A 27,110-nucleotide genomic window follows, 5' to 3' on the forward strand; every position below is an offset into this window, starting at 1 on the left:
AACAGAAAGACATGTTAAATGGTTTTAGATTGGGAGGTGTTGAGATAGAAAGAAACTTAGGTATCCTTGTACACCAATTACAGAAAGTATCAACTAAATGCAGCAAGCATTTAAGAACGCAAAGTATTTTAGCCTTGAAAGCAAGAGGATAGAGTACAGGAAAAAGGATGCCCTGATACAATTATACAAGACCTTGGTGAAACTGCGCTTAGAACCTTGTGTACAGTTTTGGGTCTCCTTAACTAAGAAACGATACACTTGCCACAGAGGGAGTGCAGTGAAGGTTAATGTAATGAGGAGATATTAGGTGAACTATGTTTGTATCCATGGTAATTCAGAAGAATAATAAGAAATCTAATTGAAATGCTGACAAGGCAAAATAGACTGTAAGCAAGAATGTGTTCTTGGCTGTGGGCTGTACGGAGTTCCAGTCTCAGCATAAGGGGTGAGGCACTTGAAACTGAGATGAGGAAACATTTCTTCACTCAGAAGATGATGAACCTGTGGAATTCACCAGCATGAAGGGCTATACAGGAAAAGTCATAAATATATTTTAGTAGAGAAAGAAAATTCTTAATGCAAAAGGCATTAAAGGTATTGGGAGAGAGCAGGAATCTGATATTAAGATAATGATCAGCTGTGTTTGTATGGAATGGTGGAGAAGGCAAAGAAAGGCTGAATGACCTACTGCTCTTACTTTACTTGACCCTGTGCATTTGTCATAAAGGATATGCCTGAAATATTGCTTTTCTGCAAGTTCTTTCAAAGATTATAGAGGCCGATACCCAAAGTTAGCAAATGCCCAGGACAGTTGGGTTATTCTTCAAGATGAATTTCTATTTCCTTCACTGATGTGAGGGCCTCCGCTGGTTGAGAATGACCATGGATGTCGCATCCTAGCTATCAACATAGTTGATATGCAAGCCAGGACAGTACAATATGGAGAACAAGCTGTTGTTCATGCAGCAGGCCCCCTCTCTCCATGTGGCTGTTGAACTTACAGGAACAGCAGAGACTAATACGGCTTGATAACAGGAATAGCACTGCAGGAGTTGCCAGTCAATATTGAACACAGCATAGGGTTGCATTAGAGATTCCAGCTCCGAAATTTTCTTGGAGTTTATTCCCAAAACCTTCCCCATCAGTGGTTATACCTGGAAGGCAGCAGAGATTTGAGATCAGAGTTTCCCTTCTCGTAGATAAGCTGTCAAGCACGGCTGCTAAGTCCCATCTGCCCCAGTACTGATGAAAGTGAGTCAAAGTGTTGTCTTTATTGGACAGCTTCCAAAGCCTCAGACAGCAACAGTGTGATTTTGATAGTTAAGGAAGCTTCTTGGAGACAATGCATGATAATAACCATGTACGTAGTTGGTTGAGATGCAAGTTTGTGTCTACCAATAAATGACAAAATGATACATCCACCTAGAACCTCTAAGAAGATTGCTGCTTGACACATCTGCTCTTCATAGAATACTTTTAAAACCAACGCTTCAGCCGAAGAACATGTCATACTTTTCAGACAGCTCGGGGAAGCAAGCTCCATGATTGCCATATGATTCTGGGGTTTCAAGCAGCTGAAACAAGATACTGCAGATGCTCTGAATCTAAAATGAGGTTAAATGATGATGCAGATTCTCAGCAGGTCAGGTAGCAAAGACAAAAATCAGAGTTTCAGTTTTAGTCTAAGGAGCTTACACGAGAGTAAAACCAAATAAAAGTCAATAAAATGACTCTTGGATGAAGTTCAAGCTCCTGATCCTTCCATTTCTTCAGTGGATTCTGCCTTACATCTCTTCTTCAGATCTTCAGCTTCTCCTTTGAGACCTTGAATAGTCCATCCTCAGCAAAGGCCTCAGCTTCAACCACCCATTTCTATATTGCAATAATTTCAAGCTCAACATGATACCGAGAACTTCTTCCACTGCCTACACTTCCAGGTGAAGTTCCCTTATTCAGGAGACTTCAACCAGAGCACTGAACTATAGGACATGGGAACATCAGTAGCCTCCCGAGCTTTTCTGGCATTTAAAGGGATGACCATGCTTATCCATTGGCTTATAACTTAAAATAAACTTGGTTACCAAAGATCTATCAAACTCAGGTTTAAAAATAATGAAGTACCAAAGAACACATGATTTTTATAAAATGATATCACAATGATATCTCTGCGTATGGATGCATTTCCTAACTTCACTTCTGAAAGAACCCCTAATTGTTTAGAACATGCCACATGTAGCTGCACTCCATTTTCCCCATGAATTCCCATTATTAACTTGGAAGTTTTGATCAAATCATAGCTTAACTTTCTAAGTTTTAGATAACACAACATTGTTTGTGTAAATTCTAGTGAATTTCTTGTTCATGTATGATTTCGGTAAACTTATGGTGCATTCTACCGAAGGTCAATACATTATTTTCAAGGTGTGGCACCCAGAATTGCTCACACTACCTCTGTACTAATCCAATTAGGGATTTCCAATGCTTAGTCATAGAGTCACAGAGCACTAAAGTACAGGAACAGGCCATTCAGCCCATCAACCCTGTGCCAAACTGTCATTCTGCCTAGTTCCCACGACCTGAACCTGGACCATAGCCCTCCGTACCCCTCCTATCCATATGCTTATCCAAACTACTATTAAATGTTGAAATCCACTACTTCTGCTAGAAGCTCATTATACACACACACTCTCTCTCTCTCTCTTCCCCCCCCCACTCTGAGTGAAGAACTTCTCCCTCAAGTTCCCTTAAATATTTCGCCTTTCACCCTTAACATATAACCTCTACTTCTAGTCTTGCCTAACTTCAGTGGAGAAAAGCCTGCTTTCACTTACCATATCTATGAACCTCATAATTTTGTATAGCTCTTTCATACCTTCCCTCATTTTCCTACAGTCCCGGAGAAAGTACTAACCTATTCAACCTGTACCTGTAACTCAGATCATCAAGTCACCGTAGCATCCTCGTAATATGTTTTTTTGTCCTCTTTCATTCTTATTGATATCTTTCCTGTTGGTAGGTGACCTGAATTTCATACAGTACTCCAAATTTGGCCTCAACAACATCTCATGCAACTTAAACATAACATACCAACTCCTGTATTCAGTACTTTCTTTTATTAAAGCCAGCATGCCAAAAGCTCTCTTTACGACCCTATTTACATCTGACACTACTTTCAACATTTGAATTCTCAGATCCTTTTTTTCCTACCACACTCCTCAGTGCCCTGTGTATATCCTACCCTACTTGACCACCCCAACATGCAACACCTCACACTTGTCTGCATTAATTTCATCTGCCATTTTCAGCCCATTTTTTCCAGCTTTTATACATCCCACTGTAGGCTTTGATAACCTTCTTTACTGTCCACTATGCTCACATTCTTAATGTTATCCACAGATTTGCTGATCCAGTTTGCCACTTTATCATCCAGATCATTTAGATGACAAAGAACAACGGACCCAGCATTAATCTCTACAGCACACCGCCAGTAACAGACCTCCAGTCAGAAAGGCAACCATCTACCCTGGCTTCTTCTGCAAAGTCAACCTTGAATCCAATTTACTATTTCATCCTGAAAGGAGGGATTTTTTCAGCCAGAGAGTGGCGAGTCTGTGGAATGCTCTGTCACAGACTGCAGTTGAGGCCAATTCTTGGGTATATTTAAAGCAGAAGTTGATAGATTCCTGATTGGTCAGGGCATCAAGGGATATGGTGAGAGGGCAGGTGTATGGGGTTGAATGGGATCCAGGATAAGCCATGTTGAAATGCTGGAGCAGACTCGATGGACTGAATGGCCTAATTGTACTCTCACATCTAATGCTCTTATGGTCTAATGCCAAGCAACTGATACTTCTGGACCAGCCTTCTATGCCAGACCTTGTCAAAGGCCCTGGCTATCCAAATACTCACACATATATCCATTCTCTTACAATACCTTCCTATAATTCACCCACTATTCAGGTCAGGTTCATTAGCCTATAATTTCCTGGCTTATTCCAATAGCCTTTCTTGAACAATGAAACAACATTAGCTATCCTCCAGCCCCTCACCTGTGGCTAAGGATGCCTTAACTACCTCTGGCAGGGTCTCTGCAATTTCTGCACTGGCCTCGCATATGGACCAAGAGGACACCTTATCAGGCCCTGGGAATTATCTAGCATAATTTTCCTCAAGGCAGCAAGCATGTCCTTCTCTGTAATTCAAATACAGTCTACGAATTCACTAATGTTTTGCCTCAGTTCTATAATCTCTGCATCCATCTCCCGATAGAATAAATAATCAAAAACTCTACTTAAGATCTAACACACCCTTCATCTCTTTTGTATAAATTACCTCACCAATCTCAAGTGGATTAATTTGATCTGTTGCTATCCTTTTGATCTTAATATATCTGTAAAAGCCCTTGGGATTCTCCTTCACATTGTCTGTCAGAGCAAGCTAATGCCTTCTTTCAGCCCTCTTGATTTTCCTTTTAGTGTTCTCTTGCATTCCTTATTCTTTTCAAGCATCTCATTTGTCCCTTGCTGCCTATACTTGGTATGCAACAACTTCTTCTTCTTCTTAACCAGGGCCTCAATATCCTTTGAAACCAAGGTTCCGTAAACCTGTTAGACTTGTCTTTCATTCTTACAAAGAACATACAAACTCTGTACTCTCAATAGTTCACTTTTGAAGGTCCCCCTTTTACCAAAGATCCCTTTGTCAGAAGACAATCTAACCCAATCCACACTTGCCAAATCCTTTCCGATGGCATCAAAATTGGCTTTTCTCCAGTTTAAAATCTCAAACCAAGGGCTAGTCCTATCCTTCTGCACCATTATCCTGAAACTAATGTCATTATGATCACAAGATCCAAAGCATTCGCCTATACTTACTTCAGTCACCTGCCCTGACTCATTCAGTCAGTACCACACTCTCTCCAACTGGAATCTCTATAGATTGATTAAGGTCATTAGTCCATATGGGATAGGAACAGAATTAGGCTATTTGGTCCATTGAGTCTGCTCCACCATTCCATCACTGCTGATTTATTATCCTTCCCAATCCTGTTCACCTGCCTTCTACCTGTAACCTTTGATGACCTTACTACTCAAGAACCTATCATTCTCCACTTTAAATATACCAAACGACTTGGCCTCCACAGCTGTCTGTAGCAATGAATTCTACAGATTCACCACCTTCTAGCAAAAGCAATTGCTCCTTATAACTGTTCTAAAGGGACATCCCTCTATTTTGAGGCTGTGCCCTCTGGGCCTAGACACCCGCACAAGGAAACGTCTGCTCAATCTAAGACTTAAAATATTCAATAAGTTTCAATGAGAGAGGAATTGATTCTTCTAAACTCCAGTGAGTACCGTCCCAGAGCCTTCAAACTCTGCTCATATTAATTCTTTCATTCCTGGGATCATTTTTGTGAATCTTCTCTGGACCGTCTCCAATAGCATCACATCTTCTTGTAGATAAGTGGCCCAAAACTGCACACAATACTTCAAGTGCAGTCTGACCAATGTCTTATAAAGCCTCAGCTTTACATCCTTACTTTTATATTGCAGTCCTCCTGAAATGAATGCTAACACTGCATTTGCCTTCCTTACCACTGACTCAACTTGCAATTTAATCTTTTGGGAACACTGCATGAGTTCTCCCAAGTCCTTTTTTACATCTAAATTCTGAATTTGTTCCCCATTTGGATAATAGACTACACTTTTATTCCTTCTACCAAAGTGCATGACCATACTCTTTCCAACACTGTATCAATCTGCCACTTCTTTGCCAATTCTCCTAATTTGTCCAAATCCTTCTGCTCTCTCCGTTTCCTCAACAGTACCTATCCCTCCACCTATCTTTGTATCATCCGCAAACTTAGCCAGAAAACTATCAATTTCAATCTCCAAATCATTGATATATCAAGTGAAAAGTTATCCCAACACCGACCCCTATGGAACACTGCTAGTCCCAGGCAGTCAGCCAGTATAGACACCCTTTATTCCTACTCTGCCTTCAATCAATCTTCTGTCTTTCCTATAAACAAGATCCTTCTATCTTGTTTAGCAGCCTTGACAAAGGCCTTATGAAAATCCAAGTAAACAACATCTATTGACTCTCCTTCGCCTATCTTGGCTGTTATTTCCTCAAAGAATCCCAGCAGATTTGTCAGGCAAGATTTCCCCTGAAGGAAACCATGCTGACTTTTGCTTATTTTACCATATTCTTCCAAGTACTCCAGATAATAGACTCCTTAATAATGAATTCCAACGTATTTCCAATCACTAATGTAGGGCTAACTGGTCTATAATTTCCCTTCTTAAAGAGTAGAGAGACAGTTATAATTTTCTAGTCCTCTGAAAACATTCTAGAACCTAACCATTCTTGAAAGGTCATTAAAACTGCCTCCACAATCTCTTCAGGTACCATTTTCAGAACCCTGGGGTTTAGTCCATCTGGTCCAGCTGTTTTATCAACTTTCAAACCTTTCAGTTTCTCCTCAGTAAGAGCAACTGTACTGACATCTGCCTTTTGATGCTCTCAAATTTTTGGCATACTGCTGGTGTTTTCCACAGTGAACAAAATACTTCTTAAGTTCGTCTGCAATTTTTTCTGCCCCATGGCATCTCAGGACTCATTTTCCAGCAGTCTGATATCCATTCTTGCCTCTCTTTTACTCTTTACATATTAAAAAAAAAAATCTTTCTATATCCATTTTTATATTTTTGGCCAGCTTACCATAATATCTTAACTTTTCTCTCCTTATAGTTGCCTTCAGTTGGTGTTTAAAACCTTCCCAGTTCTCTAACTTCCCACTAAGCTTTCCTGTATTATACACTTTCTGTTTTGCTCTTATGCTGTCATCCACTTCCCTTCCCTTGAGAGCCACAGTTGCCTCATCCTCCCTTTAGAATACTTCTTCTTTGAGATGTATTGATTCAGTGACTTCTGAATTGCTGTTCTGCTGTCACCTCTGCTAGTGTCACTTTCCAATCTGCTTTGGCAACTCCTCTCTCATGCCTCTGTAATTCTCTTTACTCCACTGCAATATTAATACATCTGATTTTAACTTCTCACTCTCAAACTGCTAGTAAAGGATTTTTATCTGAGGTATGGAGGATTCAAATGTGAGATCTATTTGCTGCAGTTTTGGTAATTTTTCAAATTGTAAATATCATTTTTGTAATTTTATGGTTCCATCTACACATTTCTGCAATTTTAAATAGTTTGTGGCTTTTTAATCCCATAACCTTCATTATTAATAAACTACAGTGACTACTTTATGGGTCATTATTAACCACCTTCTGCCTTTAGAGAACCTGTCTACTAAAGACATTGTCAGAGTTGTACAGAATAGAAACAGGCCCTTCAGCCTGTCACACATATTCTCACCATCATGTCTATTTATAGTAATTCCATTTGCTTGCATGAATTCCATATCCTTCTTTCCCTGGCTCATTTAAGTACCTGTCAAGATGCCTCTTATATATATTTCATCACCTCCTCTGACAGCTCATTCCATTTACCATCTATTCTAGGTGTGAAAAATGGGCTCCTCAGATCCCCTTTAAACCTCTTCTTGGTCACCATAAATCTATGCTTCTGACTTTAGTCACTTCCACCATGAAACAGACATTGCTATCTATGCTATTTATGCCGTTCATAATTCTATATACCTCTAATCATGTGTCCTCCCAGCTCCCTACAGTCTAGGGGAAACAGACCCAGTGTATCCAATTCCTTCTCCTAACTCAAGTTCTCCACTCCAGGCAACATCATTGTGAATCTTTTCTGCAGCCTCTGTTTTAATTACATCTTTCCTGTAGCATGCTGACCAGAACCGCGCATCATTTTCCAAGTGTGGTCTAAACAAACTTTTGAACAACTGCCACCTTCAGTGCCAACATCCCTATTCAGTCCCTCAGCCAATGAATCTAAGCATGCCATATGCCTTCTTCACTACCCTGTCTACTTGTAGTCCCATTTTCAGGAACTATGTACTTGTATCACTAATTCTCTGTTCAACAACACTCCTGAGGGCCCTACCATTCACTGTGCATGTCCTATCCCAGCTTAGATTCTCAAAATTGTTACTTCACACATGACCTGCCCATCACTTCTCTCTGGTTCCCCACTTTCCTCCCTTAATTCCAGATTCACCGATTATTTCCTCCTTCAGACCTCTGCCTCTTCCACTTATCATCTCCAAACTTTTCACATCATCCCCCTTCCCCACCCAGTTATCTTCCCACTCAACTGGCCTCACCTAACACCTCACGGCTTACTGTCCCCCCTCCCCCATCTTCTCATTCTGCTGTCTTCCCCTCCCCCCTCCCTTTCCAGTCCTGATGAAGGGTCTTGGCCTGAAATGTCAACTGCCAGAGATGCTGCCTGACCTGCTAAGTTCCTCCAGCATACTGGATGTGTTGCTCCAGATTTCCAGCATTTACAGAATCTCTGTGTCAGTTAAATTCCATCTGCCATTCCCTTTCCCAGTTGATTTCTATCCTGTTGTAGCTTCACCTTCTTCAGTATCAATGACTCCACCATTTTTTACGCCTTCTACAAACTTACGCAATCATGCTACCTACATTCTCACCCAAATCATTATTTGACAAACAACAGAGAATCCACCAATGACCCCTGCAGCACATCACAGATCACAGGCCTCCGATCTGGAAAAGCAACCCTATACTATCACTCTCTGCCTCCTATCTATTGACCTTCTCACTCTGGATCCATGTGTTCTAACCTTCTGTAGCAGTCTACCATGTGGAAGACTTTGCTATAATGTCCATGCAGAAAACATCTACTGCTGCACTCACATGTGTCTCTTGGTCGCATCTTCAATGAAAAACTATTTCATTTGTGAGACGTGATTCTGCTAATCAGTCATCACCTTTCCAAATGCAAATAAACTCTTCCTCTTAGAATCGCTTCCAATAACTTTCCCACCACTTATGCAAGACTCACTTGCCTGCAGTTTGCTAAAGTATTCCTGCTGCTCTTCTTAAATTAAGGCACAATATTAACTATCCTCCTGTGCCTCACCTATGGTTGATAAAGATACCAAGATCAGAGTCCTGGTGAGCGGGAAGGAAGCCGGGAAACTCGGGTCTTTGCAGGTGGGGTTGAAAGGTGAAATTGTAGGGAGCTTGGCACATATTAACTGATGAGCTAGAGATTAAACTTGTGTGATTTCAGAATTGTCAAATTGTCGACTTTTGGAGCATTTCTCTAGGCACATAATTTTCCCTTGGGTAAATTTACTTCTATTAACTTCAGTGGAATGAATTTTCGAAACTTTAAAGTATAACTCCAATAATCCTTACTTTTGTTTGTTTAAATGATACATACTGGGATGAATTACTACCTCTGACCTTCTTGCAAATTTACTATAGACAATTAATTTGCCCAGGTCTTTGACTGAAATGAAAACTCATTTTCTCCCTCTATAGTTATTACCCCATCTGCTAAGTGTTTTCAGCATTGTTCAAAATCTAATAACTCATTGATAGAAATGTTGCCCATGTCTTTGTTTCATTTTTATGCTCATTAATTTATTATACTTACCAATTACAGTGAGGCAGGTCTTGCCAGAGCTTGAATCAATTTCAGATGTACTAAAGAAACATTGATAACATCCTTCATCTTCAAGCTTTATTCCAGATAGATCTATTGTGTACATTTGCTCATTTGTTGGTATAAAAGTAACTCTTTCATGACGTTTCTCAGATGTATTGTATTTTACATTAAATTTGATGATATTTTCCTCAGATTGACCACTTAGCTTTTTCCAGATAACCTGTTGAATATTTTCTAATTGTGTTGTGCAGCTGAAGTTAACGTTTGCACTTATAACTGCTGTCTTATTCTCCTGAATCTCTTCATGTGGACTTTTTGCTGTGAAACAGAAAAAGAATACAGTTAAAATTTCCTGCCAAGACGTTGAGGTTTTCAAATTGGTATGGATGATTTGACCACAGTTTGGTAAAATGATTCTCATCAGCTTTGTTCCATTCCAAAGCCTAAAGCACAAAACCTGGACTTGTATTTCTGTGCTGATTTGAAGGAGCAGCACTGTATTGGAAGTGTACTTTTCAACTGAAATGGTAAATTGAAACCCTGAAAGCTCTTTACAGTGGACAGGGTAAGTTTTCTCTTGACCCTGGCCAATAGTGACTGCCAAATCATTTACTCTTAATAACATTATTAAACTAATCCTTAAATAACTGACACCTCATCTTGTAATAAGTTTTCATAGGCAACAGCACTTAAACTGGAAAACTAGAAGAATCTGTTGCAGGATAGTACCAAAAATGTTTTTTATTTACCTGAATATCATGTCAGAAGATGCAAGATAGCTGATCTTTATCTCAGTGGATCTATCATATTGGTTTCGGTAGCACTGCAGATACCACACCCATTATTTCCTGATTACACGCAAGGGTCAATTATGTACAGTAAAATCCTTTTGGTACTGCACTTTACTTTTCCTGAAAGGTTCACATCTGACATTTCTTCTGGATGAAAAAGCACATGACTATGTATTTGATTCCCAGTCAGTGCACCATTATCTATCTCTGGTACTTTAAACAGCAATGCCTTATTTCTGGATCATCATGAATACAACCTTTGCACGTTTCATAACAAGAATGCCAGAAATGACTCATCTGAATTCTTGAACTCCCGTTGTTACTCATTATTTTAAGTCTGAAAGATAAAGGGCAATATCTGTGATATTCTCTGGGGAAAAAACAGCTATAGTTCGGTAAAACATTGTCAGGGAACTACCAGAAAACTACATGGATGGAAGTTTATCCCCAGACGCTACAGGTCATCGTGTTTTTATAGAAGTCCATAAGTTGATTTTGTCCATGTTGGAAAATAAATAACAAAATAAAAATCTCTTGGTAACCATACCTCCACAGTACTACAAGGACTGGCATCAAAAGCACATAAGACTGATAAAGAAAGAACAATTTTAAAAAATGGAGTGAGAAGAAACTAGTTCTGCTGTTTGTAGGAGTGAATTTAAGTACATACATTGAATTTTTGAATTTAAATTTTGTGAGTATGCCTGTATGTAGGGGTGTTCATAAGTTGACAGTTCTTAACCCAGGAAATTTATGAAATATATTAAACTATGAAATATATTACATTAATTATGTGATAGTCTGCCTTGAAATCCATTTGAATGCTATCGATGGATTACAGCACAGAAACAAGCTTTCCACCCCACCAAGTTTCACTAAGCAGCAAGCATCCATTCACAGTAGTCCCATTTTATTCTCCCCTCAACACTCCTGTCATTTATGTAATTTACCGCAGCCAATCTATCAATCTGCACATCTTTGGTTTCTGAGTGGAAACCATGGCAGCCAAAGGAAATCCATGTGGTCATGGAGAGAATGTCAAAATAACTGAGGTCAAGATTGAATCCGGGCACTGGAGCACTGGGGCAACAGCTTTATTAGCACATGTTGTGGATAGCATTATTTTGATTCTAGATTATTTAACTCACTATTTACCTCAAGTCCTCAAATCAAATTTGAATTAACTTCTATTTCACCTTCCTAGTCCTGCAATTTAACAACTGACCACATGATTTCCTTAGCAAAACACAAAGTACTGACATAACTACTGATCCAGGCAAAATACCTGCCAGTGCAACAAGGAAAGTAAAATGGTTTAAGTCATACGATGCTAAGCACGTAACTGAGCAACATCCCATCCATGATCAAGTTACCCATGGACTGTAGACTGCTAAATAGCCTGATTGCTTCTCGGCTGCAAAGGCAGCTTCATGGGAAAGAAAACATCTTAATTAATCAACACATCATGAGATATGTGTTTCAAAATGATCCAAACTGAACATTCAGTAGTAATAAACAATACCTATTATCAACTAGACTTAACTTATTGCTTATTCTTACTAATTAACATCAACTTCAGGTAAGTAAATGTCAGTAGTATTTTTAAGTAATAAATAAATATTTTAGTCTCTTTTATGTGAGATAATAAAATTACAGAATAGACTATCACAGATGGTTTTAATTCCATCAATTCTATTTCAAGATAACAATTAATGAAAAAAGATTGAGTTCAGTTTGAATAAGTTTGCTTGAATTATGCAAGAATTAAAAGAAGAATTCTGGAATCTTGCACGAGTTTGCATTCATGATTAAATAGTCACATAGGGAATGTGGAAGGAGATAATTTAATGAGGCAAGTGGACTTCTGTGGTTTAAGACATGCTTTATTTTTATTTGTACAAGTCTTACCAAGTACATTCAGGCAGGTCTTCCCAATATTAGATCCATCTGGGAATGTCGTGAAGAGACACCGATAACATCCTTTATCTTCAAATCTCACTTCAGAAAATACAAGGGTGGATTCTTGCAAGTTTGATGGCAAAATAGACACCCTGTCAACAAATTTTCCAAACACTTTGCGTCCAAATTTTATTTGATAGGTGGCGATGTTTTCCTCTGATAGACCATTCAACTTTTGCCAGGTCACCTGTAGAATATCACTTAAATTTGTTGTACAGGTGATGGAAAGATTTTGTCCTAAAACCGCAGTTACTTTTACCTTTGTCTTCACAATTGGATTTTCAGCTGTGAAACAGAAATAAGATAGAATATTGTAAAGAAAACTAATCAACCATTTCATAAATATTTAATCCCAAAACACTCAAAGGTATGCTAATTATACTTGATATATATATGACTTGGATGAGAATGCAGGTGTCTGATAGCATATTTACAGAAGAGGTAAAAATTTGTGTCTGCTGAAGGGTCTCGGCCCGAAATGTAAACTGCACTTTCTTCTACAGATGCTGCCTGGCCTCTTGAGTTCCTCCAGCATCTTGTGTGTGTTGCAAAAAATTGTGGAGGTTGTAGATAGCAAAGAAGGTTGCCTAAGTGTGTAGCGGGACACAGGTCAGCCAGAAAGTTAAGCAGAGAAATGGTAAATGAAATGAGCTAATGCACCTTGGAAAGCAAATCCTTGTAGGATATGTACAGTAAATAGTAAGAACTTTAGGAGCACTGATGCATAGAGGGACCTTTGGGTGCAAGTCTATAGCTCACTGAAAATGGTAACCTAGCTGTATAGGAAAACAAGGAAGACATTTTATCTGCTTGGTTTCATAGGCTGAGGTATTGAGTATAAGAGTTATAGTGTCATGTTATAGCTGTATGAAACATTGGTTAGACCACATTGGAGTGTTGGGTACAGCTCCATTTGCCACACTGGAAGGAGGGTGCTATAACAATAGAAAGAGTGCAGAAAAGATTCACCAGATAGTTGCCTGGAATGGCAGGCTACAATGAAATTGAATAGCTAGGTTTATTCTTACTGGAACATACAGTGGTGCAAGAAAGTTTGTGAACCCTGTAGAATTTTCTCTATTTTGGCATAAATATGACCTAAAATGTGATCAGATCTTCAGATCAAGTCCTAAAATGAGATAAAGAGAACCCAATGAAATAAATGACACAAAATATTATACTTGTTCATTTACTTATTGAGAAAAATGATCTCTACAATTCTTCTTCTAAGGTCCTCTGAAAGTTGTATTGATCACGGAGTGGTGCACATAAACAGATCTTTCTTGACAAGAGCAGGCTCTGTCAGTAACCCGACTTGGTGTGTCTTTTTTATAGGGCAGGGCACATCTACAACCCCCACCTCTAATCGTCTCTTGTTGATTGGAACACCTGATTCAAATAGCTTTTGTAGAAGGCATTACCCCAGAGATTCACATAATTTCACCAACAAATACATGTAATATTGATTGATAGATAGATAGATAGATAGATAGATAGATAGATACTTTATTCATCCCCATGGGGAAATTCAGCATTTTTCCAATGTCCCATACACTTATTGTATCAAAAACTAATTACATGTAATAATGTAATATATGTATATTTGCTTCCAACTTCCACCCTGCTCTCAAATTTACCTGGTCCATTTCTGACACCTCCCACCCCTTCCTCAATCTCCCTGTCTCTATCTCTGGATACAGCGTATCTACTGATGTCTATTATAAACCCATGGACTCTTATGGCTACTTGGACTATACCTCTTCCCACCCTGTTACATATAAAAACGTAATCTTCTTCTCATAACGCCTCTTCCCCTCTCTTTTACCTTGTCCCTGTACGTTTTGAAACATCTAAATCTTGGAGCAGCCAACAGCCATTCTGTTAGCCAAGTCTCTATAATATCACAACATTGTTTCTTCATGTGCTGATCTATATTATAGGTGCATCACCCACGTTCCTGATACTCTTTGCATTAAAATAGACGCACTTCAACACATCCCACTGACTGCAATTATACCCCATCCAGTGCCTATCCTTCCTCACAGTCTCTCTATATGCTGTAACTACCGTTACACCTTCTGCCTATTCTCTGACCTATCACTCTGCTTCCCACTCCCCTGCCCAACTAGTTGAAATCCTTCCCAATAGCTCCAGCAAATCTGCCTGCAAGGATATTGGTCTCCCTTGAATTAAGGTATAACATGTCACTTTTGTACAGGATATACCTCCTCTGGGAGAGTTTTCAATGAATCGCAAATCTGAAACAAGCTCTTCAGCTACACATACACTTGTTAAATTATCCTATTATTATCCATACCAGTCCATGGCACAGGCTACAATCCAGAGATTATCAGCTATGAGGTTCTGCTTTCATATTCCTACCTAGCTCCTTCTATTTGCTCTTCAGGACTTCACATTCCTTTTCCTACCTATGTCATTTGTATCGATATATACGACTTGCGACTGCTCCTTAAGAATGCTATGGACTTGATCGGAGATGTCTCTGATCCTGGAACCTTGGAGGTAACAAAACATCTGGGAGTCTCTTTCACATCCAGAAAATCTCCTCTCTGTTGCCTTAAATATTGAATCTCCTATCATCACCACTCTTTCCTTCTTCCGCTTCCATTCTGATCCACAGTAACTCAAAAGAGTACAAAAATTATGGGATTAAGGCAGGTGAATGGGGCTGAGGGGGAATAATAAATTAGCCATGACCAAATGATGGAGCAGACTCGATAGGCCAAATGGCCTAATTCTGCTCCTATATCTTATGGTCTTCCATACAGAGGGTGGTGGTTACCTGGAGGAGGTAGTATGGCAGATAGAATTACAACATTTGAAAGGCTAAATGACAGATACTTAGATCGGAAAGGCATAGAAGGATATGGGCCAAATATAAACAAATGGGATTACTGTAATTAGACATCATGGGCCAAAAAGGACCTGTTCCTATGCTGACAATTCAACGATTGTATGAGATGAGAAATAAACTTCGTTATTACATCCAATGAAATAGTAAATAGCTTTTTTTTTAATATAGCTAATCCAATTGTGTTTGGAATGCTGTTTGTTATTAATAAGGAACCTACTCATTCTTGTAATAAACTTTGCACAGACTCTTGCCAATAATATTTTTTCGCTACTGAGAGTACAGGAGCATAAAAGTCAACTGAACAGCCAAACTTCATTAGGAGTTTGAAGAGATTTGGCATGTCAACAAATACACTCAAAAACTTCTATAGTTATGCCGTAGAGAGCATTCTGACAGGCTGCATCATTGTCTGGTATGGAGGGACTACTGCACAGGACTGAAGAAGCTGCAGAATCTAATCCGCTCCATCTTGGGTACTAGCCTACAAAGTACCCAGGACATCTTCAGGGAGTGGTGTCTCAGAAAAGCAGTGTCCATTATTAAGGACCTCCAGAACCCAGGGCATGCCCTTTTCTCATTGTTACCATCAGGTAGGAGGTACAGAAGCCTGAAGGCACATACTCAGCGATTCAGAAACAGCTTCTTCCCCTCTGCCATCCAATTCCTAAATGGACATTGAATCTTTGGACACTACTCACTTTTTTTTTTAAAGATATACAACATTTCTGTTTTTGCATGTTTTTTTAAAATCTATTCTCTATACGTAATTGATTTACTGGTATATTTATTACTTTTTTTTCCTCTGCTAGATTATGTGTAGCATTGAACTGCTGCTGCTAAGTTAACAAATTTCACATCACATGCCAGTGATAATAAACCTGATTCTGAACTAGCTTCCACAGGCCTAGACAATGACTCAAGAACACAAGTTTGAGCTCCAACACATCAGTTGCGAAGTAAAATGTAATTTAATAAAGCTATAATTATTAATGGTTAGCATGAAGTTACTCGTGCACTTAAGGTAAAGAACCCCTGCCTACTTATTACTGATCAGCATGTGTGATTTCAGTCTGACTAACTTTCTCCAGTGTTGACTTCAAATAGGGATGGAGACTAAATGTTAGCTTTACCAGTTTCTTTACATCTCACGAACAAATAAGTAGAGGTCAGTCAGCATAGCAAGTAACTTCTTTTCTATATGGGTTTCCACACAATTTTGATGATCACTTCAAAGTGCATAGGGGATGTTACAAATATCTCTGCTGGGGCACAAGCTGGAGACCTATAGAACTGGCAGCTGACCCAAATTTATCACTTGTCCATTTAGTTAATGGTGCCTTGGTATTTTGAATTTTGTGGGAAGTTTTGAATTTGTATTTAGGTTCTTACAATAAGATCCACTTACAAGGACCATAATATACTCCACTTCCAACAACATAGAGTAGATTTAGATGAAGCATCCTAAGAAAGATTGCTTTTCACACAAATATTTATAAAATGGAAGCTTTATCGACATTTCAATGTGAGTCTAAACTAGGAAGTTGGAGCACATACAAAAATGCTGGAGGAACCACAGAGCCATGGTGGCACAGCAGTTAGTGCGATGCTCTACAGCTCTGGGCGTCAGAGATTACAGTTCAATCCTGGCATCCTCCGTAAGGAATCTTTACGTCTTCCCTGTGGAATGCATGGGTTTTCTCCAGCTGCTCCCATTTCTTCCCACAGCCCAAACATGTACTGGTTAGTAGGTTCAGTGGTCATTGTAAATTGTCCTGTGATTAGGTTAGGATTAAATCTGGTTGTCAGGGCAGACATCCCACCTCTCCCAGAAGTTCCGGGAGTCTCCCGCATATTGATAGTGGCTCCCTGACGCCTGCAAATTATGTACAATATCCCAGAAATCTATTTGTTTGAGAGTGAGTGAGGGGGGAGAGGGGGAGAGAGAAAAAAAAACACCATGGCAGAGTGTTCCAAAAAAGGAAAATAAAAAACGTTCTTCATCCCAGACTACACTAAAGTGTACCCCTGGCCTAATAGGGGTCAAAAATAATGACAGTGTTGCCCACTGCACTGTTTGCAACAGTGACTTTTCTATTGCCCATGGTGGGTTAACATGTAACATGTTGAGGTGAGTTTAACAGGTATCATTCATTCATTAGCATAGTTAACGTTATTTCAACTAGCTGGCTAGCTGCTAAGGAGCTACTGTATTGCAGACATCCCACCTCTCCCAGAAATTCTGGGAATCTCCCGCAAATTGATGGCGCTACCTCCCTGAAATGAGTTTTTGCAGGGTGGGATGTCTGTCAGGGGTTGCAAGGCAGTGCAGCTAGAAGACCTATCCCACCCTGTATCCACAGGTCAGGCAGCAACAGTTGAACCGTGGTACAGAACCCCCAACAGTTCTAGGTTAAACTTTCCCCAGTAGCCTTAGCAAACCTCCCTGCCAGGATATTGGTCCCCCTAGGATTCAAGTGCAACCTGTCCTTTTTGTACAGGTCACACCTGCCCCAAAAGAGGTCCCAATGATTCAGAAATCTGAATCCCTACCCCGTGCTCCTATCCCTCAGCCACACATTTATCCTCCACCTCATTCTATTCCTATACTCACTGTTGTGTGCACAGGCAGTAATCCCGAGATTACTACCTTTGTGGTCCTGCTTCTCAACTTCCTTCCTAACTCCCTGTAGTCTTTTTTCAGGACTCCTTCCCTTTTCCTACCTATGTCGTTGGTACCAATATGTACCACGACCTCTGGCTGTTCTCCCTCCCACTGCAGGATATCTTGGACAGGATCTGAAACATCCCGGACCCAGGCACCTGGGAGGCAAACTACCATCTGAGTTTCTTTCCTGCATCCACAGGTAACTATATAGTTCCCTATCACTACTACCTTCCCCTTCCTTTCCCTACACTTCTGAGCCACAGGGCTGGACTCTGTGCCAGAGGCACAGCCACTGTCACTTCCCCCAGGTAGGCTGTCCCCCCCCCCCAACAGTACTCAAACAGGAGTACTTATTGTCAAGGGGTACATTCACAGGGGTACTCTCTAGTATCTGACTCTTCCCCTTCCCCCTCCTGGCTGTGACCCACTTGTCTGTCTTCCATGGCCCCGGTGTGACCACCTCCTCTCTATCACCTCCTCGCTCTCCCTTACCAAGCGAAGGTCATCGAACTGCATCTCCAGTTTCCTTAACATTCGTAGAAACTTACGTTCAGGAAACTGGAAATTGTTTTGCTTGTGTAAACATGAAAAGGCCATTGTTGAATGCAATAATAGGTTTTTGATTTATCGGAAGTCTTGATTGTATAACCAATGCACATAAATAAAATGACATAAGGCTGGCTGTGCTATCGGTCCCTAGCAAACCCCCATCATCATTCTTGAATATGGAACAACATTAGCTACCATTCTCAACTTTTCATTCTCTCCATGATGCTTAACACTAGTACAAAGTATCCATTCAGGACACCATACATATCTGCTGGTCCTTCACAAGGACTTCCAGTTAGCCCCCAAGGTGACTTTCTCTTTTCCTAGCTCCCCCCTTGCTTCTAAAATATTATGGAAGTTTATGAAATTCTCTTTGATTCTGTTTATCTCAGAAGTGAATTCACTGGCTTCCCATCTGAGAGGCAAGAATTATCCCCCCAAAAGCGGCTTTCTACTTTTCTAATTGTACATTGTTGTTCTGTTCTCAATCCTTTCTGTCTGAAAGTACCACAATTTCTTGGTACTTTCAAATCTTCTCATTTAGAGAATACTGGAGGATAGCCAGCAATTTAAACTAACAAACACTTGTACTTTATTTATAGAAAGGAAATGACAATGTTCTTGACATAAACACTCGGGTTCTCTGGTAGCTTCTGGAATGAAGCACGTAGGTAACCTGCAGTTAGTCACACTTAAATTTCTTAATGTCTCATAATATTCCACGCTACACCCCTGCTTGAGCAGAGAAAAACAAAAAGTAAAGATGCAAGTCTAAAACATTTGTCTGCCTCATAGCACAAGGTCGTCTGGATATTTGGGTTGTTGGCTCTATATTTGTTCCACTGATAAAGGAGTGCCATCTTCATTGCGAATGCATTTGATGCATGATGAGGAGTGTGGAATCACTGCTGATCTCTGTCATATTCAGCATCTTTCTGATGGTTGGCCTGACCTCACTGGGTCTCCACATTTAGTGGCATCATACTTTTTGCAGCTCTCTGCCTGTCCTGTCCCCAGCTGCCTACTTACACTTTCTTTGGGCTCTGACTTTACTGCTCTAATCACCTGGTAACTGCATCAACACTATCTTCCCAATGTTGCCTTGATGTATCTTTGTCAGTCGCATCTCTGTATTGTAAAACTTCCAAACAAGCTTTCTAATATGCCTCAATAAAATTCGCAGCATTGCTCAGAAACACCACACATTCTGCAGATGCCGGAAATCTTGAGAAACACACAGAAAATGCTGGAGGAACTCAGCAAGTTAGGCCGTATCTATGGAGGAGAGTAAGCAGTCAATGTTTCAGGCCATAGTACCTTGGTTTTACCTTCTCCTAACCAGCTTTCACATAGCTTTGATGTACATTGAAGTCACAGTGTAATACAGCATAGAAACGGAACGTTCAGCCTAAATGGTCATGCTGAGCCCAGCATCCTCCCTTCTAGTCCCGTTGCCTGCATTTGGCAAGAATCAATGACAAAGGTTGGTTTCAACTGCATTGTCTCAAGGTTGATAGCTTGCTTCAGGGCAACATTAATGGAGCAGAATTTTCAAGTTGATGTATCAATAGTTGCCCTTGAATCAATATTTTGACATGGTATATCTAATGTGTGTTCATTCAACATATACACTAATTTTCTTCGGTGAGCAAATGCTGCCCTACCCATCCTATTTCCTTATGGTCTTTCCTATGATGGTTCATTTGTGAACCTAATCTTGTGTTGAACTGGGAGCCTGAATGTGACCTACAGCAAACTACAGAGTTTATTGCAGCTGCTTTATATCTTCCTACACTGCAAGTTTTAAAACTGATTTCAAATGGATTGACCCTATTGCCGTTGCTGTAATTTTTATGGACTTTGTATAACATCAGAGCATAACAACAGAATAAGTTTCAACAATTCTTTGTTTGCCATATGTACTGGTTTAATCTAATATGGCTGGGGGATGGGAATCAGGATGATAGAGCTGAGGAGGAGCCTGCAGGTTTACAAGTAGATGATGGATGTAACGTGAATGTAAGGAAGGACATGTCAATGATTGGAGACAAATGCAGACAGAGCAAAGGGTTAAATTGGACAACAGAGGCAAAATTCAAAAGGCCAACAAATGCAGGAATGAAGGTATTATATTAAAATGTGCTTAGCATTTGGAGTACGGTGGAAGAACTTGTGGAGCAATTAGAGATTGGTCGGTATGATGTTGTGGGCATCAATTGTGGCTGACAGAAGACCATTGTTGGGAGCTTAACATCAATGGATATACTTTGTAACAAAAGGACTGGCAGGAGGGCAAAGGTGGTGGTGTGGTTCTGTTGGTAAGAGATGGAATTATATCTTTAGAAAGAGGTGACATAGGGTCAGAGAATGTCAAAGGTTTGTGGGTGGAGTTAAGAAACTGCAAAGGCGAAAAATCCATTATGGGAATCATATATAGGCCTCCAAATAGTAACCAAGATGTGGGGTTGCGACTGCAATGGGAGCTGGAAAAGGCGTATAATAAGGGTAATGACACAATTGTAAAAGGGGACTTCAATATGCAAGGGGATTGGGAAAATCAGATTGGTATCAGATCACAAGAGAGGGAATTTGTTGAACGCCTACAAGATGGCATTTTAGAGCAGCTTGTGCTTGAGCCTATTCGAGGAAAGGCTTAGATTGGGTGTTGTGTAATAACCCACATCTTATTAGGAAGCTCAATGTAAAAGAACACTTAAGAGTAGTGTTAATAATATGATTGAATTCATACTGCAATTTGAGAGGGAGTAGCATAAGTTACATGTATCAGTATCGCAATGGAATAAAGGGAATTACAGAGGCATGAGGGAGAAGCTTGCCCAGCTGGATTGGAGAAGGATAGGGGTGGGGAATGATGCTAGAGCAGATATGGCTGAAGTTTCTGGGAAAAGTTCATAAGGCACAGGAGAGATATATCCCACCGAAGAACAATTCTCGAATGGCAGGGATAGGCAACCATGGCTGACAAGAGGAATTAAGAACTGCATAATAGCAAAGGAAAGGGCATATAAGGTAGCAAAAGTAGGTGGAAAGTTGGATATTGGGAAGCTTTTACAATCCACCAAAAGGCATCTTTTGATGTTTTACATCTAAATAGATTGATTTTTCCTATATTCTTTACTGCAAGGTGAAGTTATCAGTATCTCTCCTTTTCACCTACTGTAATATAAAAGAGAAAAAAAATAGACTTTCACTATTAAATTTATTCTTGCACTCCACATGTCATCTACCCCATGAATTTACAATGTCTGCTTAGTTGTGTACTTTTTGTGGAAGTGAATTTCCAGTTCACATCAACCCACTTTTTCCTTTACAGAAGACATTTCTTTTTTAACCTTTAATATTCTTGTCCATTATGCTTATTCTTGGGCAAATTTCCCCTTTTATCATGCGCTAGTTCTCTCTAGTGAATAGAAAATAAAACCAGTGCTACATAAATTGCTAATTCATTCATAGTTAGTTTTACAGTTGGCTGAAGATGACTTTCCACCCCCTCTTTTCACCTAAAAGCCATATATCACTGCTAATTTCATCCCAGATAATTATGTTTCCTGACAGAACTGATACCCAAATGCAATCTGAAATTGATCAGATAATTAAAATTTACCTATTTCTCAGATTTTAGAAATGATTGATTTTTAAAATCATACACTGAATTGTGTAATTTTCAGCTTTCTAGATCAATATGAAATTAACTCAAACTATTTGCAACAACTACTTCTCATTTACATTTCATTTTTTAGTTTCTTCAAAATCTGTTAATTTACTAATATTTTGATCCCATATAAGAAAGAACATGCTTTTGGAGCAAAGCACCTGGCTGAATTCAGTTTAGAAATAAAAAAATTACAAGAAGCTAAAGTTAAATGTTAAGAAAAAGAATTGCTTTGTTGTGTAGTTGGTCTCAAATGTTTCTCTTCCTGTAGAATCTCTGCTTTTATTGGCATAAGGTCTTAAAATCAGTTGTTAAAATAAAACAATGATTTTTCAGGTGTTCTACCCTTGTGTCTACCATCATTTTTATGGACTATACTGTATGTGAGATATCATTGACTTTGCTTATTGTTCTATCCTCATTTTCAAGAAAGTAAAAGCCCGTTGTGGTTCCTTAATGTTCTATTCCAGAAATAAGTGTCTCATTATTTCAGTAAATTCTCCCTCAGATGCAATAATTTCTCACTCATATTTTGCATTTTGATCCCCATGAGGAAGACTGAAATCCCCTCATACAATAGTTTCCAATTTGGGAGTCTGCTAAATATTGCTATGGTTCCAAAAATGTTAATATTATTGAAGTAATTTAGTTAGTTAGAAAGTTCACCAAGTATGAAATAATTAAAAATGAACCTGTTACAACATCTGCCCTACCCACTGCCAACAGTTGCTGTAGTTCTCTGGGACAGTCCAAATTCTTGTCAGGACTGACCCATGACTACATCAGGTGTCTATGTGGGTGGGGGGTGGACTCAAATTTTACAGAGAGTGCGAAAGTAGTAATTTCCTTCAAGAAAAGTGAAAACTACTGACTGAGAATGGGTCATGATGACTTGCCACACTTTTACCTTAATGTTTCCAATCAGATGCTTTTGAAGTAAGTTTAGTCCTTCACTTTAAATGTCATCAACTGAAGTAGTACCATTTTCACCATTCAATTCCATTCTAATTCAACTGTTTCAGATGAATATTGATTCTCTTCTCCTGCTTTATTTCCCTAATGCTTAACAAGCACTGAATATTGAAAATTTATTTCTTAACCATCAACCATTATCTTCTTCCAAACAGGTTAAGTTACTTCTACAACATTTTTTACTTTTCTAAGCATCAGTAGTTCCAGCTTTAATTCATTATACTCTCTACATTAATGAAAGTTCATTTCAGGTCCCAGCACTGACCCTGTGGTATACCATTGCTTCATGACTTTCAGTCAGTAAATCAACACACCCTGTGGTACACCACTGATTACAGACTTGCAGTCAGTAAGATATCATAAACATTACCAGACTAATTCTGGATCCATGTGGCCCAACTTTCTGGACCAGCCATTCATGCAGGGCCTTGTCAAAATTCTGTGTATGCAACATTTACTGCCTTAAATTCATCAGTCTCAAAAAATCTGATTTGTGAGGCAGGATTTCTCATACACAAAACTGTACTGATCCCGCCTAATTAGTCTCTGTCTTTCCAAGTGATTGAAAGTCCTATTTGCAAAATGTGGATACTCAATTGTTTTAGCTACAAATAAATTACGAATGTATTTGAGTATATAATCTTTAAATCTATTAAGCTAATTACAGATTCCCAATACACTGTTCTGTTTTATTGTTATCTCATTTTCACATATTTAAATCAGAGGTAGTTTGACACTGCTCTGTCCATGACCGCAAGAAACTGCAGAGAGCTATGCATATATCTCAGCACATCTCAGAAATCAGCTTCCCCTCGATGGACTCTGCCTACACTTCTCACTGCCTCAATATAGAAGCCAGCATAAAGAACAACACATCAACCTCAGACATTCTCTCTTTTCATTACTCCAATCAGGTAGAAGATACAAAAGCCTTAAAGCATACACCACTAGGCTCAAGGAAAGCTTCTATCCCACTGTTAGAAAACTAGTGAACAGTTCCCTACCATGATAAGAATGGTCTTTGACCTCACAATCTACTTTACAACCTTGCACTTTATTGTCCAATAGCACATGACTTTCTCTGTAATTGCTACACTTTATTCTGCAATCTGCTGTGGCTTTATCTCAATGCACTGTTGTCATAAATTGATCTGTACGAATGGTGTACAACACAAGCTTTTTTTTTTGTACCTGGTAATTTTTGTGATAAGCCTGGTTTCATCTATAAGCTGCAGTATAAAACTTAGAGATATCAAACGAATATGCCAGTGCGCATAGGGCATGTGAGCTCGATTTTATTGTTTAAGAGAAGTTTGGATAGGTACATGGATGGTAGGGGTAGCGAGGGCTATGGTCCCAGTGCAGGTTGATGGGAATAGGAAGTTCAAATGGTTTTAGCATGGACAAGATGGGCCAAAGACTCTGTGACTCTATCAAGGATAGCTTTGAAAAATAATATAAAACCTAGTCTGGTTTTATATTGCGGTTATATTGTTGTTAAATGAGTCACTTGAATGCGAGATCACAAAGATATCAAAATTTTAGGCAATGTTTGCAGTCAGACCATTGTTACTCCCAACTGCAAACCCCGAAAAGTATTTTCAAACATTTCCCATCTATGAAAATTCTAGTGCTTCCCCATTAAGCCCGTAAGCTGCTAATTCCTGGACAGGCATTGCAGTTTTGGGGATGGACTACACTTAGTTTTCATTCAGGGTGTAAACATAAAATCTTGCTAAGCTTGGTATCTCTCTTCTAGGCAGTCCTTCAGGGTGCGGATGGCTTGTTTCTAATCAAATTCTGAGGGTCATGTGGTCTGATGTGTAATAAGGCCGATGAAGCCATTGTGGGACCTACTGATTCTGCAGGAAGGGCTTACTGGGGTGGGCGGATAATTTGATGTCCATGCTCTCCTTCTGCTATTTTTTCACCAGGTTGTCAGCTGCTCCTGTCAAATAATCCTGCTTTCTGAATGGTCCTTCTCAACTAGAAGTGGTCATTGGTCAAGTGAAGTGTTACATTTCTTCAAGGAGATGTCCTTGAGAACACCATTGAATTCCTTCCACTGTGCACCCAACACTTTCTTCCCATGATAGATTGGGATGTCTGTTTCAGGAAGAGTGTAGTCGGCATGCCAGTCGTGTAGCTTGTCCAACAGAACTGCTGGAATGCAGTCAGAGCTGTAGAGATTAGACTAGGAGAGGACCTTGCTGGTGGATTTAAAAGTATTTTGCAAAACTAGTTATTGGTGTTATTCCCCCCCCCCCCCCCCCCCGGGCTTTGAGGTGGTTGTTGTAAGCCGTCAGTAGCTCAGAGCTATACTGGCTGGCAGAGCTCGCTGCCTCTCAGTGGAACCTAGCACCAGGTTCGATTTACTGATCCTCAGGGACTCTTTCCCTCAGCAAGGCGGTACTGGTTCACTGAAAGCAATGCCTGCCTTCAGAACGTGATAGCTCTTGATTTACTGTAAATATCACATTTTTCCCAAGTCTTTACTGTCGGAGCGCAGTGCCGGCAACGGAGCTTTGCAGTTGTTAGTATACGGCTCGTTCGCTCACTTCCTTCGGTGAACGACTTAGCAATAATCTGGAAATCACAAATACTACCTGCACATTACAACTTGATGACTGAAATTGTGGCAACCTTGATTCTGGGACAGAACTTTCCCTATTTGCTCTGTACATCAGCTCGATTGAGCAACAGGCAACAAGAAGCTACATGTCCAATCTCCCAGCTGAACCCCGACAATCGGCAAACTAAGAGTAATGCTTATCGTAATACGTTCCAGAAATGCGTTTCATTCAGGGTCTCGCCCCGGAGCCCCAGCAAATGCTTCTCCCTTTCGAATACGTAATTTCCCACAACGAAATTGAGCACCAGGTACAGAGGGCAGAACAAATATATTGGCGTACTCCACTTTAAAGAAACAAATCGCCAAGCCGATGTCGAATGCATCAGTTTGAGACATTATTTTCAATACACTTACTGTTGTTATTTCAGCTCTTTACACCGTCGCATTCTTTTTAATTAAACTGCTTGCAACAAACAATTCAAACGCGTTTTTTTTTGTATGCCTTTGCGAGGCGATATATTACTTACCAGTCCACTTTCTTTAAGATTCCTCCCTTCCTACTCAACCTCAGCTGACCCCGATTACCCAGTTCCCTATCCTGTTAAGCCATTCGGCAGAACATACTGGGCTAATGAAAACTTTAATGGTTCTCACCGTCGGCCAGAGAGACCAGCAGAGCGAGCGCAATGAGTTTCATCTGTAGATTGTCAAGCGGTTCGAAGATCCGGTTCCAATTTGCCGTAGAAGGTAAAACTATTTTTTCGCGGGAGACCTACTGAGCGCAGCCAGCTGGATGTCTGCACTTTATTGGGAAGCTATTTTGAAAGTGAATTTGGCCCAGAACCAGTTTACGCACACTCTGTCAGAATTACCGACACTCACATGCCTTTTAGTTCAGTTCCCGAAATGAATACTAAATTGCTCGAAGGAAGTAACGTGCACGCCCCTTTCTCAACTTACATCAATAGAGGAATATGAGTACGTGTGCGTGTGTTCGTAAACCCGATCACATTAAAAACTTCCTTACTTCTGAGGGAGCATTGAACAATACTTTCATTATCATTATTAGTTCACAACTTCAAACTATAGAATAGTTATTTTACGTCTATACCGCGGGAAGCAAAAGGCTTGGAGTTACAGGGGTCGCTAAACATTTTACCATTGATTCCGCTGGTCAACAAAGATTTTATTCCTGTATACTTTTGGGTGGCTCATAGGTTTTGGGCAGCAGTGGATTTCACCACGAAATATCCCCATCACGCACCATTTTTAAAAAAAATCGCCCATATGTTATTTCAATTAATAATTCAAATTGGAATAACTGATGCCAAGATTAAGGAAGCACCTTTGTTGGTACACAAATCAAAAGGTCATCAAGGACAGGTAATTAGAAGAATTTCTAGAGGGACCTGAGAAATTTGCACGGAAGCCATCCAAAGATGCTGCTGAATAATTTGCTTTGCAAGTACAGAGCACCAAACATG

At 39.8% G+C, this 27,110-nt stretch overlaps 1 protein-coding gene across 2 annotated transcripts in view; it reads right to left on the reverse strand.

Moving 5' to 3' along the window:
- Nucleotides 1–26,524, reverse strand: part of LOC140727303 (OX-2 membrane glycoprotein-like) — a 46,757-nt gene extending 20,233 nt beyond the window's left edge. For both annotated transcript variants that reach the window (XM_073044564.1, XM_073044563.1), the window contains exons 1-3: nt 26,281–26,524; nt 12,270–12,605; nt 9,559–9,888 (exon numbers count right to left, since the gene is read on the reverse strand). In XM_073044564.1, coding sequence (XP_072900665.1) covers nt 9,559–9,888; nt 12,270–12,605; nt 26,281–26,323 — 709 coding nt within the window. In that variant the 5' untranslated portion in view covers nt 26,324–26,524. The remainder of the gene's footprint in view (nt 1–9,558; nt 9,889–12,269; nt 12,606–26,280) is intronic.
- Between the last annotated feature and the right edge of the window lie 586 nt (nt 26,525–27,110).

The sequence above is a fragment of the Hemitrygon akajei genome, chromosome 5 (genome assembly GCF_048418815.1).
Source record: "Hemitrygon akajei chromosome 5, sHemAka1.3, whole genome shotgun sequence".
NCBI classification, from domain to species: domain Eukaryota; kingdom Metazoa; phylum Chordata; class Chondrichthyes; order Myliobatiformes; family Dasyatidae; genus Hemitrygon; species Hemitrygon akajei.